Source organism: Babylonia areolata, chromosome 34 (genome assembly GCF_041734735.1).
Source record: "Babylonia areolata isolate BAREFJ2019XMU chromosome 34, ASM4173473v1, whole genome shotgun sequence".
Taxonomy (NCBI): Eukaryota; Metazoa; Mollusca; class Gastropoda; order Neogastropoda; family Buccinidae; genus Babylonia; species Babylonia areolata.
This window is the reverse complement of record NC_134909.1, coordinates 15,847,389-15,860,760: the sequence shown is the minus strand read 5'-3', so window position 1 is coordinate 15,860,760 and position 13,372 is coordinate 15,847,389. Positions and strand designations below refer to the sequence as shown.

The window sequence follows — 13,372 nt, the reverse complement described above, 5'->3', positions numbered from 1 at the left end:
AACTATATGTATGTATATATATATATATATATATATATATATATATATATATATATATACACACATATGATGTTTTGTATTGTACTGTAATGATTTGTACTGTGTTGTGTTTCATTGTATTGGCTTATATTGGCTTGTGTAGTGTAGTGTAGTGTAGTGTAGTATTGGATTCGATTGTTATGTTTTAATGTATTGGCTTATATCGGCTTGTACAGTATAGTGTAGTATAGTATTGTGTTGTTATCATTTTATATCACAATGTATTTGTCTGTGTAAATTGAAGCTGCATTGCCCGGTGAGAGCTTGTTGCCACGGTGTAGCGCCACTTTTTGTTGTTGTTGTTGTTGCTGTTGTTGTTGCTGTTGTTTTTCTTTGTTGTTGTTGCTAATGATGATTACTGGCTGACTCAGTGTACTGATTTCAGGTGTGAGCAGTGCTGACTTAAGAGCTCTAAGCGTTACTGACTTCATCTCTAAGCATTATTTACTGATTTCAGGTCTGAGCAGTGCCGACTTAAGAGCTCTAAGCATTACTGACTTCATCTCTAAGCATTATTTACTGATTTCAGGTCTGAGCAGTGCTGACCTAAGAGCTCTAAGCGTTACTGACTTCATCTCTAAGCATTATTTACTGATTTCAGGTTTGAGCAGTGCTGACTTAAGAGCTCTAAGCATTACTGACTTCATTTCTAAGCATGGCTGATTTCAGGTTCACTGAGCAGCGCTGACTTGAGCTCTAAGCATTATTGACTGAAGGTCTGAGCAGCCCTGACTTCACCGGTCTCTAAGCATTACTCACTCAAATTATGAGCATTACTTACTTCAGTTCCTAGCATTATTGACTGATTTCAGGCTTGAGTAATAAAGATAAATGAATAAATCAATTAATCAAAACACAAAACAACAACAACGACAACAACAAACAAAACAAAAAACAAACAAAAAACAACAACAAAAACCAAAAACACACACATGTACTTGTTGGGCTCAAAACGTTTAGGCACACCACATGCGAAACTTAACTTCTCAGCGAGAACATCAAGGGACAGAACTTTTCCCATCCCCACTCCGACCCCCCCCCCCCTTCCCCCCACGCCCCGCCCACCCCTGATTCCAGCTGATCGTGATAAACAAGAGAGCAAGCTGGAGAGCTTAGTTCTTGACGTTGATGTTCAGTCATTTCCATCTGAATGTATTCGTACGGACAGGACAGTCTGTCAATGGAAAGAAAGAACGAAAGATTTGGTCAGTTCGTCGACCCTTACAGTTTCTTCAAGTACGATAACATTCAAGTGTGAAAACTGATAGTTAAAAAAAACAAAAAAAAAAACACACTGTGTGACAAAAAAAAAGTCTACAATTACCAGAATGCGTGACGGCTACATTAATGAAACAAAATTCATTCTCCCTCGTCACGTGAGTACAGACCCCAAAGTATCAGTATCAGTATCAGTAGCTCAAGGAGGCGTCACTGCGTTCGGAGTCAAGTCCATATTCGCTACACCACATCTGCAGAGCAGATGCCTGACCAGCAGCGTAACCCAACGCGCTTAGTCAGGCCTTGAGAAAAAAAAAAAAAAAAAAAAACACCAACCAAACAAAAAACAACAACAATAAGAACAAAATAATAATAAACAGATAAATAAATAACCCCAAAGAAGTCTATAAACTGAAGTGGATGTCACGTGATTTTCTGAAGATGAGTCGCCTATTTGCCCTTTGTCTGCTTTTTTTTTTTTGCTTTTTTTTTTGCTTTGGCTTTTCTTTCTTTTTTGTTTTCCTTTCGTTTTTGTTTTTTTCAAATGGAACATGCCGAGAAGGTCTATAACTAGAAGAGGATGTCACGTGACGTTCACGGGATGTGGAGGATCGCGTGGAAGTCTATAAATGGAAATGCATGTCACGTGATGTTCACGGGATGTTCAGGATCGCATGGGTGTCTATTAATAGAAGCGCATGGCACGTGATGTCCACGGGTTGTTGAGGGCCGCACGGAACGTCTGCACTCGGAAACCGTCAGTTTGGGGTGTGAGAAGGTCCGATGGACAACGTCATTGCTTCGGCTGAAACGAAAAGTGGAAGGAGTTAAAACGAAACAAAGAGACTACGACCATTAGAACAGCAGTCTTATTTATTTATTTATTTATTTATTTATTATTATTTATTATTATTATTATTATTATTATTTTATTTTCATTACTACTACCTTTTTTATATCATAATTATTATTTATTTATTTATTTATTTATTTATGTAAGCTTATCTATATAGTTTGTTTTTTTTCTCAAGGCCTGACTAAGCGCGTTGGGTTACGCTGCTGGTCAGGCATCTGCTTGGCAGATGTGGTGTAGCGTATATGGATTTGTCCGAACGCAGTGACGCCTCCTTGAGCTACTGAAACTGAAACTGAAACTGAACAGCTGAGCATGCAGGCAACCACTGTCCCAACTATCCAGACTATAATCTGATTGCAGTGGAAAAAGTGTCTTGCCCAAGTTACATCCCCACTCTCTCGGCCAAGAGGGTTTTAGGACAGTCAGCCGTTGGGATGGTTCCCAATTAATGCCAGTCTAGCATATTATGGAATTGTCCGAACGCAGTGACGCCTCCTTGAGAAACTGAAACAATTGCCTCCCTTGTATCTTTGAATATATTTCATTTACTTCTCTGCTTCTTTATTTCAGACATATATACCAATGGTAGGATCTTAATGGCCTTAAAAGCGAATTGGGTTTATGCGAAGATAAATAATCTGTTCCCATCTCTCTCTCTCTCTCTCTCTCTCTCTCTCTCTCTAGAAGTGGTGAAGCGTATATGGAATAGTCCGCATGCTTTTACAACTCATTTGAACTGAATATCTCTTTTAAATCTTTCGTTTTTTTTTTTTTTTACTGATTCTTTCGTTGATTTTGTTCACTCATTTATAATTTTTTATTTTTTTACAAAGTTGTATGTACATATCATTATCTTGTATGTGTATCTTCACTGTCATTATTGTTAGTATCATTATTCATTTTGTCATTACTGTGTCATCATAGGGGCTAGCGTGGAGATGTTGTAAAAGAGGAGTGATGTGCTCAGATCTTTTCTTTCTGAGGACGAGTCGGGCAGCAGAGTTTTGTATGCGCTGAAGGGACTGAATGGATGAAGCAGGCAAACCAGACAATTATCTACTACTTACGCTGCACCCTGTGCAATGCCGATGGCAGTAGTGTCGGTAGCTACGTCGATTGCAGTATCTCTTGTTGATGTACTTGCACCATGGGAAATTGTCCTCGCATGTCCCTGCGCATAAAAGTGCACGGATCTTATCAAAATAAAAGAGTTCTACCAACTCAGAATCGAAAGTTGAACTTACTTACTAGTATATTATTTTGATGGGCTCCAGCCCTGCGCAATGTGCATGGATCTTACAGGAAGACATTCCCCAGCTCAGAATTAAAAGTTGGTTGGAATTTACCCGTATATCTCGAATAATTTCTAGCCCTGCACAAAGTGTAAGGATCACACGTATGATATTTTCCCTACTAAGAATCAAAAGTTGAACGCGCTTGTTTAATCGATTGGATGGTTTCCATCGAAATATACATGTTCAAATTTTGATTCTGAATTGGGAAAATTTCTACTGTCATGCATGCAGATTCAGAGAATCTGTACCATGAAATGGCTGGATGTTCCTCAGTGTATTTGTTTTCTTCTTCTTCCCTCGTGGGCTGCAACTCCCACGTTCACTCGTATGTACACGAGTGGGCTTTTACGTGTTTGACCATTTTTACCCCGCCATGTAGGCATCCATACTCCCTTTTCGGGGGTGTGCATGCTGTGCATGTTTTTGTTTCAATAACCCACCGAATGCTGACACAGATTACAGGATCTTCTACGTGCCGTATTTGATCTTCTGCTTGCATATACACACGAAGGGGGTTCAGGCGCTAAGCAGGTCTGCAACGTAAGTTGACCTGGGAGATCGAAAAAAATCTCCACCCTTTACCCACCAGGCGCCATTACCAGGATGACAGATTGAAAGTCTAACGCTTTAACTCACTCAGTACGACCAGTCCTCTCTTCTCCTCTACACAGACCCCTCGGATGTCCAGTGGGTGTCTGAATGACCCAACCTTTAGCCTCCGTCGTCAGAATTGTGGTATTCTTTGTCAACATTCACGTCTTCAGTATAAGAGCCTTCCGCTTGCAATATTTTGATGATGGTAATTGGGGTGAAACGCTGTTAACGTCGTCTCTTTCGCCGTTCGTATGGAGAGAGTTAACCACTCGGTTATTGCACCCGTCAGTGTGTTTGTCCATGTTGTCTGCCTTGTTTACGTTGTCGCTTTTGTTGTTGTCCCCGTCGTCGTTGTTTTGTCCTCGTTGTTTTTGTTGTTGTTGTTGTTGTTGTTCTCGTCGTCGTCGTTATTGTCGCTGCTGTTGTCATCAGTATAACCGTTCATGTTGTTGTCGTCGTATTCATTTTTGTTGTTGCTGTTATAATTGATGTTGTCGTCATCATTGTTGTTGCTGTTGTCGTTATAACTGATGTTGTCGTCGTCATTGTTGTTGCTGTTGTCGTCGTTATTGTTGTCGTTGTTGTCGTTATAATTGTTGTTGTCGTTGTCATTGTTGTCGTCGTCGTCATTGTTGTTGCTGTTGTCGTCGTTATTGTTGTTGTCGTCGTTATAATTGATGTTGTTGTTGTTGTCGTCGTTATTGTTGTTGTTGTCGTCCATATAATTGTTGTTGTCGTTGTTGTTTTTGTTGATGTCGTCGTTATTGTTGGTGGTACTATTGCTGTTGTTGTCATCGTTATTGTTGTTGTCGTCGTTATATTTGTTGTCATCGTCATTATTATTATTGTTGTTGTTGTTGTTGTTTTTGTTGATGTCGTTATTGTTGCTATCGTTAAATACAAATACAAATACTGTTGTTGTTTTTGTAATGTTTGACAAAACTTGTCGTATCACTGTGTAGGTGCCAGGTTGGTGAGCGGGTTGTGTGTGTGTGTGTGTGTGTGTGTGTGTGCGCGCGCGCGCGCGCGCGTGTCACTCTGTGTGTGTGCGTGCGTGCGTGTGTTGTGTCTGTGTGCATGCGTGTGCGTGTTGACGTGCACTTGCGTACATGCACGCATAAACGCGCGCTCGCGCATGTGTGTGTGTGTGTGTGGGTGTGTGCGCGTGTGTGTGCGTGTGTGTGTGTGTTTCTTGTTATGACGACGTGTGGGAGAAATTGGGAAGCTGGCAGATATATAGATATGGATACTGTGCGGCTGAGGTGACTGTGTATGGGGCTGCGCGTGTAGAGGTGGGTTGTAGGAGAGGGGGTACGGTGGTGGTGGTGGTGGGGGTGGGGGTAGGGGTGGGGGGGGTTGTTTGTAAGAATTTCACTTGTGATTATGATTTTTTGGGTCGTCTTTTTTTTCTTTTTTTTTTTTTTTTTTTTAAATTCGTAATGTACTCACGTGATGTGCCTCAAACGGTATTGTTTATAACGGAAGACGTGACAGAAAGAAACAAACATCATCATCATCATTATCATTTATCATTGTCATTGTCATTATTATCGCCATCATTATCATTCTTCTTCTTCTTCTTCTCATCATTATTAGAAAACACGGTGACAATACACTGTAACATCATCATCATGATCATCATCGTCATCATCATCAACACCATCATTATTTTTAGTAGCAGTAGTAGTTGTTGTAGTCGTCGTCGTAGTAATAGCAGCAGTAGTAGCAGCAGCAGCGGCAGCAGCAGTGGTACTAGTAGTTGCTGAAGTTGTACTAGTAGTAGTAGTAGTCGAAATAATAATAATAATAATAATAATAATAATAATAATAATAATGGTATTTATTTAGCGCTGAATCGTGTGCAGAGACAAATCAAAGCGCTTTCGCACCAGTCATTCATTCACACGCATGCAATAACTCTAAAAACTGGAGAAACTGAAGACAAGGAAGAGGCAGGGAAGGGAGGCTATTTTGGGAAGAGGTAAGGCCAGTCTTGGAAAGAGCTGAGTGTGGAGACCTGACGAAGCAAAAGAGGAAGTTCATTTCTCAATTGCAAGGTCCAGAGACAGAGAAAGAACGGCAGAAGCAGCAGCAGCAGCAGCAGCAGCAGCAGCAGCAGTAGTAGCAGTAGTAGTAGTAGTAGCCTATTAGTGGTTTAAAACACGGTGGCATTGCAGTGTAGCGCAGTATACAATATGGACGGCATGAAACCGAAACACACGCATCGAACAGTTCTTGGAGTAGAAACCCCGGTGACAGTCGCAGGCGCAGCCTTTCTGTACGCCACGGATACACTTTGGGACCTCGCAGTCTGCACAGGTAAACACACACACACACACACACACACACACACACACACACACACACACACACACACACACACGTTTTGCAATGGAGGCATATGTTGCGTGTAGTCGACCCTTCCGATAATTATAAGAAATAGGCACAATACGACGCGAAATGACCCCATAATTATCATGAACCCGAAACAACACTCATCATCTCAAGCCGCCATTAAAAAAAAAAAAAAAAAAATTATGTATGTTTGTTTTTTGTTGTTGGTATTTTTTTGTTTTTGGTTGTTGTTGTTTTTTTTAGTTTGTTTTGTTTTTGCTTTTTTGTTTTTTTTTACTTACAATTTCACGGTTTGCGGCGGGACCAACTTGAAAACGGAAAGAACAAGATGGCGGCACTTTAGTGTCTAGTTACTGAATCTGCATAAAATAAATTAAAAAGAGTTTAAAATAATGTTCAAAATAGAGCCGAAAACTACTGAAAATGCGTTACAACATCTGCTTATAGTAATATCGTTTCATAGAATTATGCACACACCAAAATTGCCGGTTAAAATAAAATCATATAGGTCCCTGAATTGAGGACGCTAAAAAAATAGGACTTTGTCGGGAATTCCCGTCAGTGACTACAACTTCTTCTTCTTCTGCTTCTTCTTCCATTTGAGTATCCACAATCATCAGTTTGATTTCGCGATACTGTTATATATAAGGTCGAGGTCCGATGGTTGGATGGTTAAGAAATAATCCAGGGAGGAAGGTGGCAGAATGGTTAAGACGCTCAGCTGCCAATACAGAGAGTCCGTGAGGGTGTGGGTTCGAATCCCGCTCTCGCCCTTTCTCCTAAGTTTGACTGGAAAATCAAACTGAGCGTCTAGTCTTTCGGATGAGACGATAAACCGAGGTCCCGTGTGCAGCACGCACTTGGCGCACTGAAAAAGAACCCATGGCAACGAGAGTGTTGTCCTCTGGCGAAATTACGTAAAATGAAATCCACTTTCATAGGTACACAAATATGTAAGCATGCACTCAAGGCCTGACTAAGCGCGTTGGGTTATGCTGCTGGTCAGGCATCTGCTCAACAGATGTGGTGTAGCGTGTATGGATTTGTCCGAACGCAGTGACGCCTCCTTGAGAAAGTGAAACTGAAACTGAAACTAAGAAATAATCATAATAAAAAAAAAAAAAATAAAATTAAAAAAACAATAAAAAAGTTTTTCAAAATCTACACTGGACCCAGCTATAGTCAAGACCCGTTGAGCGGGACTGTGATACTGAGTCAGCTGATACCGCTAAGCCTTAAAAAAGAGAAAAAAAAAAGAAAAAAGAGTTTAGAATGTCGTAATGGAAGACTGGAATATGCCCAGGAAGGGAGGAAAAGACTGTTTCTTCAGTTAGTGTGTTCCAGTGATAGTGATAGTGATAGTGATGTTGGCAGTGACAGTGATAGTGGCAGTGACAGTGATAGTGACAGACAGTGACAGAGATATAGTGATAGTGACAGAGATAGTGACAGTGATAGTGGCAGTGATAGTGACAGTGACAGTGATAGTACCGTTGATAGTGACAGTGATAGTGACAGAGATAGTGACATTGATAGTGGCAGTGATAGTGGCAGTAGAGTGACAGTGATAGTGACGAAGACAGTGATAGTGACAGTGACAGTGACAGAGATAGTGACAGTGAAAAAGACAGTGACAGTGGCAGTGATAGTGACTGTGATAGTGTCAGTGACAAAGACAGTGACAGTGACACTGATAGTGGCAGTGACAGCAATAGTGTCAGTGACAAAGACAGAGACAGTGACAGAGAACAGTGACAAAGACAAAGACAGTAACAGTGACAAAGACAGTGACAGTGACACTGATAGTGGCAGTGACAAAGACAGTGACAGAGACAGTGACAGTGGCAGAGAACAGTGACAAAGACAGAGACAGTAACAGTGACAAAGACAGTGACAGTGACAAAGTGACAAAGACAGTGACAGTGACAAAGACAGTGACAGTGACAAAGTGACAAAGACAGTGACAGTGACAAAGACAGTGACAGTGACAGCAATAGTGTCAGTGACAAAGACAGAGACAGAAACAGTGACAGAGAACAGTGACAAAGACAAAGACAGTAACAGTTACAAAGACAGTGGCAGTGACACTGATAGTGGCAGTGACAGTAATAGTGTCAGTGACAAAGACAGTGACAGTGGCAGAGAACAGTGACAAAGAAAGAGACAGTAACAGTTACAAAGACAGTGACAGTGACACTGATAGTGGCAGTGACAAAGACAGTGACAGAGACAGTGAATAAGACAGTGACAGTGACAAAGACAGCAACAGTGACAAATACAGTAACAGTGACAAAACAGTGACACAGACATTAACAGTGACAAAGACAGTGACAGTGACAAATACAGCGACAGAGACAGTGACAGTGACAAAGACAGTGACAGTGACAAAAACAGTGACATTGACAGCAACAGTGACAAATACAGTAACAGTGACAAAACAGTGACACAGACATTAACAGTGACAAAGACAGTGGCAGTGACAAATACAGCGACAGAGACAGTGACAGTGACAGTGACAAAAACAGTGACATTGACAGCAACAGTGACAAATGACAGTGACAGTGACAAAAACAGTGACATTGACAGCAACAGTGACAAATACAGTAACAGTGACAAAAACATTGACACAGACATTAACAGTGACAAAGACAGTAACAGAGACAGAGACAGTGACAAAGACAGTGACAGTGACAGAGGTAGTAACAGTGACACAAACAGTGACAACAGCAGTGATCAAAACAGTGACAATGACAGTGACAATGACAGTAACAGTGATAAAGACAGTAACCGTGACAAAGACAGTGACAGTAACAAAGACAGTGACAGCGACAGTGACAGTAACAAAGACAGTGACAAAGACAGTGACAGAGACGGTGACAGAGACAGTGACAGTGACTGTGACAAAGACAGAGACAGTAACAGTGACAAAGACAGTGACAGCGACAGTGACAGAGACAGACAGTGGCAGTGACAGTGACAGTGACAAAGTCAGTGACAGTGGCAGTAACCGTGTTCTGCATACAATACGTACCGCACAAGTCGTTTTTGCAGTTGTCGGGACAAACTTCGCAAGGGTCCCCAATCTTGAACGGTTTTTTTCCCGATCCAAGACTGAGAGATGAGAAACAAAAATCGAGAGAGCTATGTTATACATCATGTCACGACACTTTAGATCTTATCATCTTATACTCATTACGTTTTATGTTAAATCTCTGCTCTCAGCTCTTTCAAGTCTTGCTGTAAAATCTACCTATCTACCTTCCTGAAATACTCCCCCCCCCCTCAACACCCCACCTCTTTCTGGTCAATAGTTTTTCATCCAGCTTTTTGCATAAATATTGTGATAACTCTTTTCTATGAGAGAGAGAGAGAGAGAGAGAGAGAGAGAGACAGAGACAGAGACAGAGACAGAAAGACAGAGACAGAGAGACAGAGGGTTTCCTGTTGTCAACGTACCCAGGGTGATAATTACACACGACATATTTTGAGAGGACATATTTTGAAGGATCGTCTGGATCAGGATCAGTACACAAGGCTTCTCCACAGCCAATCTTTTGGGTTCTGGCCGAGATTTGCTGCACATAGTTTGAGAAGGAGCTCTGGTGAGCACTTTCTGGAATCAATGTTAGCAAGAACTTACAAAGGAGTGAACAAATGATTTTCTATACATACATGCAAATCTGGTCTTAAAAAAAACAAACAAAAAACGATGACCACTTGAACATCCAGAAAAAAATATATTTGTCTTCATTTCACTGCTTGCAAATTTTAGTCGTCAATGTGACGGGCGCAATAGCCGAGTGGTTAAAGCGTTGGACTGTCAATATGAGGGTCACGGTGACGGCGCCGGGTTCGAATCACGGTGACGGCGCCTGGTGGGTAAAGGGTGGAGATTTTTACGATCTCCCAGGTCAACATATGTGCAGACCTGCTAGTGCCTGAACCCCCCTTCATGTGTATATGCAAGCAGAAGATGAAATTCGCACGTTAAAGATCCTGTAATCCATGGTTGGCGGGTTATGGAAACAAGAACATACCCAGCATGCACACCCCCGAAAACGGAGTATGGCTGCCTACATGGCGGGGTAAAAACGGTCATACACGTAAAAGCCCACTCGTGTGCATACGAGTGAACGCAGAAGAAGAAGAAGAAGAAGAAATCGTCAATGTGAAATTCGAGACGAAACAGTGCCTTGTGCATCAACTGCAGTGCCCTCGTTGGAAAACATCAACATCAACGAGACCTACTCCACAATTTCATTGACTTCACGAGGGCCTTTGACGGAGTGTGACACAATGACCACCAGTACGTACTCAGAGGTTTCAACACTGAAAAAAAGGGCTCCTCAGTGTTATCCAGGCCCTCTAGTAGTGCAGCTATCGTTGTCAGCGACTTGAGAGACTTCTTCCAGACAACTGTTGGCATTAGACAGGGGTGCCTACTCTCTCCAGTAGTATTCTTCAACTTTTCTTTTTCACTGCAGACCCTTAATGACCACTACTACTCCATCTTCATCAATGGCAGGCCCGTCTACAACCACAGTTTTGCAGACGTTACTGCATCGAAAAGTAGACAGACGTTCGTCTATAGAAGCTGTAGTCTGTGAAGCCGATCTGGGGCCGTTGGACTTCTGGGCCAAGATGGCAAATCTGTAGCCGGACCCCTAAAGAGTTAATGGGGAAAAGAAACACCGACCTCCAGGGCCTGTCCAACAGACTTGTCGGGAGAGCCAGAGCCTGTGACATGGAAGTCAGCATGGTGACGTCATAGGTCATGGTGCAATTAGAGTGTTAAGCACCCACCAAGAAACCAGCCAGCCTGGAGGAGTACGCCATGCAGCTTCTTTCGGCCGCACCCCACCCAACCCAAACTGACGACTGTACACACAAGTCGTGAGATATTTTTTATGATGATGAAGATGATGACGATGACGACGACCACGTCGATGATGATGATGATGATGACGACGATGACGACGACGACGACGATAATGATGACGACGACGACGACGACGATAATGATGATGATAACGACGACGATGACGACGATAATCATGATGACGATAATGAAGACGACGATGACGAAGGCGACGATAATGATGATGACGACGATGACGACGACGATAATGATGATGACGACGACGACGATGAAGACGATGACAATGATGTGGTGACCAGCACGGGCAACGTCAGGTCAGGGTCACCGCCACAATGACCATGAACGGTGAGCAACAAGGAGTGTCCAGTTTCAATGACTTTTGAGTGACCCCTGTCAAACTGGCACCTGCACAGCGGAAATCTGCATTTGATTCGTCACAGTCACAGCAGCAATGGTCAGACTCATCAGCTTCAGCTTCAGCTTCAAGCACAATGTCCTCAAGTCTACGGTGCTCTCCACACTGCTCTGTGGGTTTGTGAAACTTGGACACTTCTGGCAGAGACTTTAACTCTCTCCATACGAACGGCGAAAGAGACGACGTTAACAGCGTTTCTCCCCAATTACCACCGTCAAAATATTACAAGCGGAAGGCTCTTACACTGAAGAGGTGAATGTTGACAAAGAATACCACAATTCTGACGACGGAAGCTAAAGGTTGGGTCATTCAGACACCCACTGGACATCCGAGGGGTCTGTGTAGCGGAGAAGAGAGGACTGGTCGTACTGAGTGAGTTAAAGATGAATCCAGGCTGCTGTAGTTTTAGCAACATCACAACTTCCGCAAGACCACAGGGGAAAATGTCCCGTCTACGGAAACAACGGAAGAGTTGGTCTGGCAATGTGAAGGGCTGGACAGACATGACCATGCTACACCTCCTGTCATGACAGACAGACATGACCATGCCACACCTCCTGTCAGGACAGACATGACCATGTCACACCTCCTGTCAGAGTCAAGAAAGACATGACCAAGCCACACCTCCTGTCAAGAAAGACACGAACATGCCACACCTCCTGTCAGGACAGACAGACATGACCATGTCACACCTCCTGTCAAGACAGACATGACCATGCCACACCTCCTGTCAGGACAGACATGACCATGCCACACCTCCTGTCAGGACAGACATGACCATGCCACACCTCCTGTCAGGACAGACATGACCAAGCTACACCTCCTGTCAGGACAGACAGACATGACCATGCCACACCTCCTGTCAAGACAGACATGACCATGCCACACCTCCTGTCAGGACAGACATGACCAAGCCACACCTGCTGTCAAAACAGACATGACCATGCCACACCTCCTGTCAGGACAGACATGACCATGCCACACCTCCTGTCAGGACAGACAGACATGACCATGCCACACCTCCTGTCAAGACAGACATGACCATGCCACACCTCCTGTCAGGACAGACATGACCATGCCACACCTCCTGTCAGGACAGACAGACATGACCATGCCACACCTCCTGTCAAGACAGACATGACCATGCCACACCTCCTGTCAAGACAGACATGACCATGCTACACCTCCTGTCAGGACAGACATGACCATGCCACACCTCCTGTCAGGACGGACAGACAGACATGACCATGCCACACCTCCTGTCAGGACAGACATGACCATGCCACACCTCCTGTCAGAGTCAAGAAAGACATGACCATGCCACACCTCCTGTCAAGAAAGACATGACCATGCTACACCTCCTGTCAGGACAGACAGACATGACCATGCTACACCTCCTGTCAGGACAGACATGACCATGCCACACCTCCTGTCAAGACAGACAGACATGACCATGCCACACCTCCTGTCAGAGTCAAGACAGACATGACCATGCCACACCTCCTGTCAGGACAGACATGACCATGCCACACCTCCTGTCAGAGTCAAGACAGACATGACCATGCCACACCTCCTGTCAGGACAGACATGACCATGCCACACCTCCTGTCAGGACAGACATGACCATGCCACACCTCCTGTCAGGACAGACATGACCATGCCACACCTCCTGTCAGAGTCAAGACAGACATGACCATGCCACACCTCCTGTCAGGACAGAC

The 13,372-nt window shown here is 43.5% G+C and overlaps 1 protein-coding gene across 2 annotated transcripts in view; it reads right to left on the bottom strand.

Moving 5' to 3' along the window:
* Nucleotides 1-1,116: 1,116 nt before the first annotated feature.
* The window catches only part of LOC143277534 (cysteine-rich venom protein Mr30-like), a 27,278-nt gene continuing 15,022 nt past the window's right edge, over nucleotides 1,117-13,372 (bottom strand). For both annotated transcript variants that reach the window (XM_076582412.1, XM_076582413.1), the window contains 5 exons: nucleotides 9,814-9,932; nucleotides 9,389-9,468; nucleotides 6,224-6,313; nucleotides 3,181-3,284; nucleotides 1,117-2,062 (listed from right to left, as the gene is read on the bottom strand). In XM_076582412.1, the coding sequence (XP_076438527.1) occupies nucleotides 2,051-2,062; nucleotides 3,181-3,284; nucleotides 6,224-6,313; nucleotides 9,389-9,468; nucleotides 9,814-9,932 (405 nt within the window). In that variant the 3' untranslated portion in view covers nucleotides 1,117-2,050. The remainder of the gene's footprint in view (nucleotides 2,063-3,180; nucleotides 3,285-6,223; nucleotides 6,314-9,388; nucleotides 9,469-9,813; nucleotides 9,933-13,372) is intronic.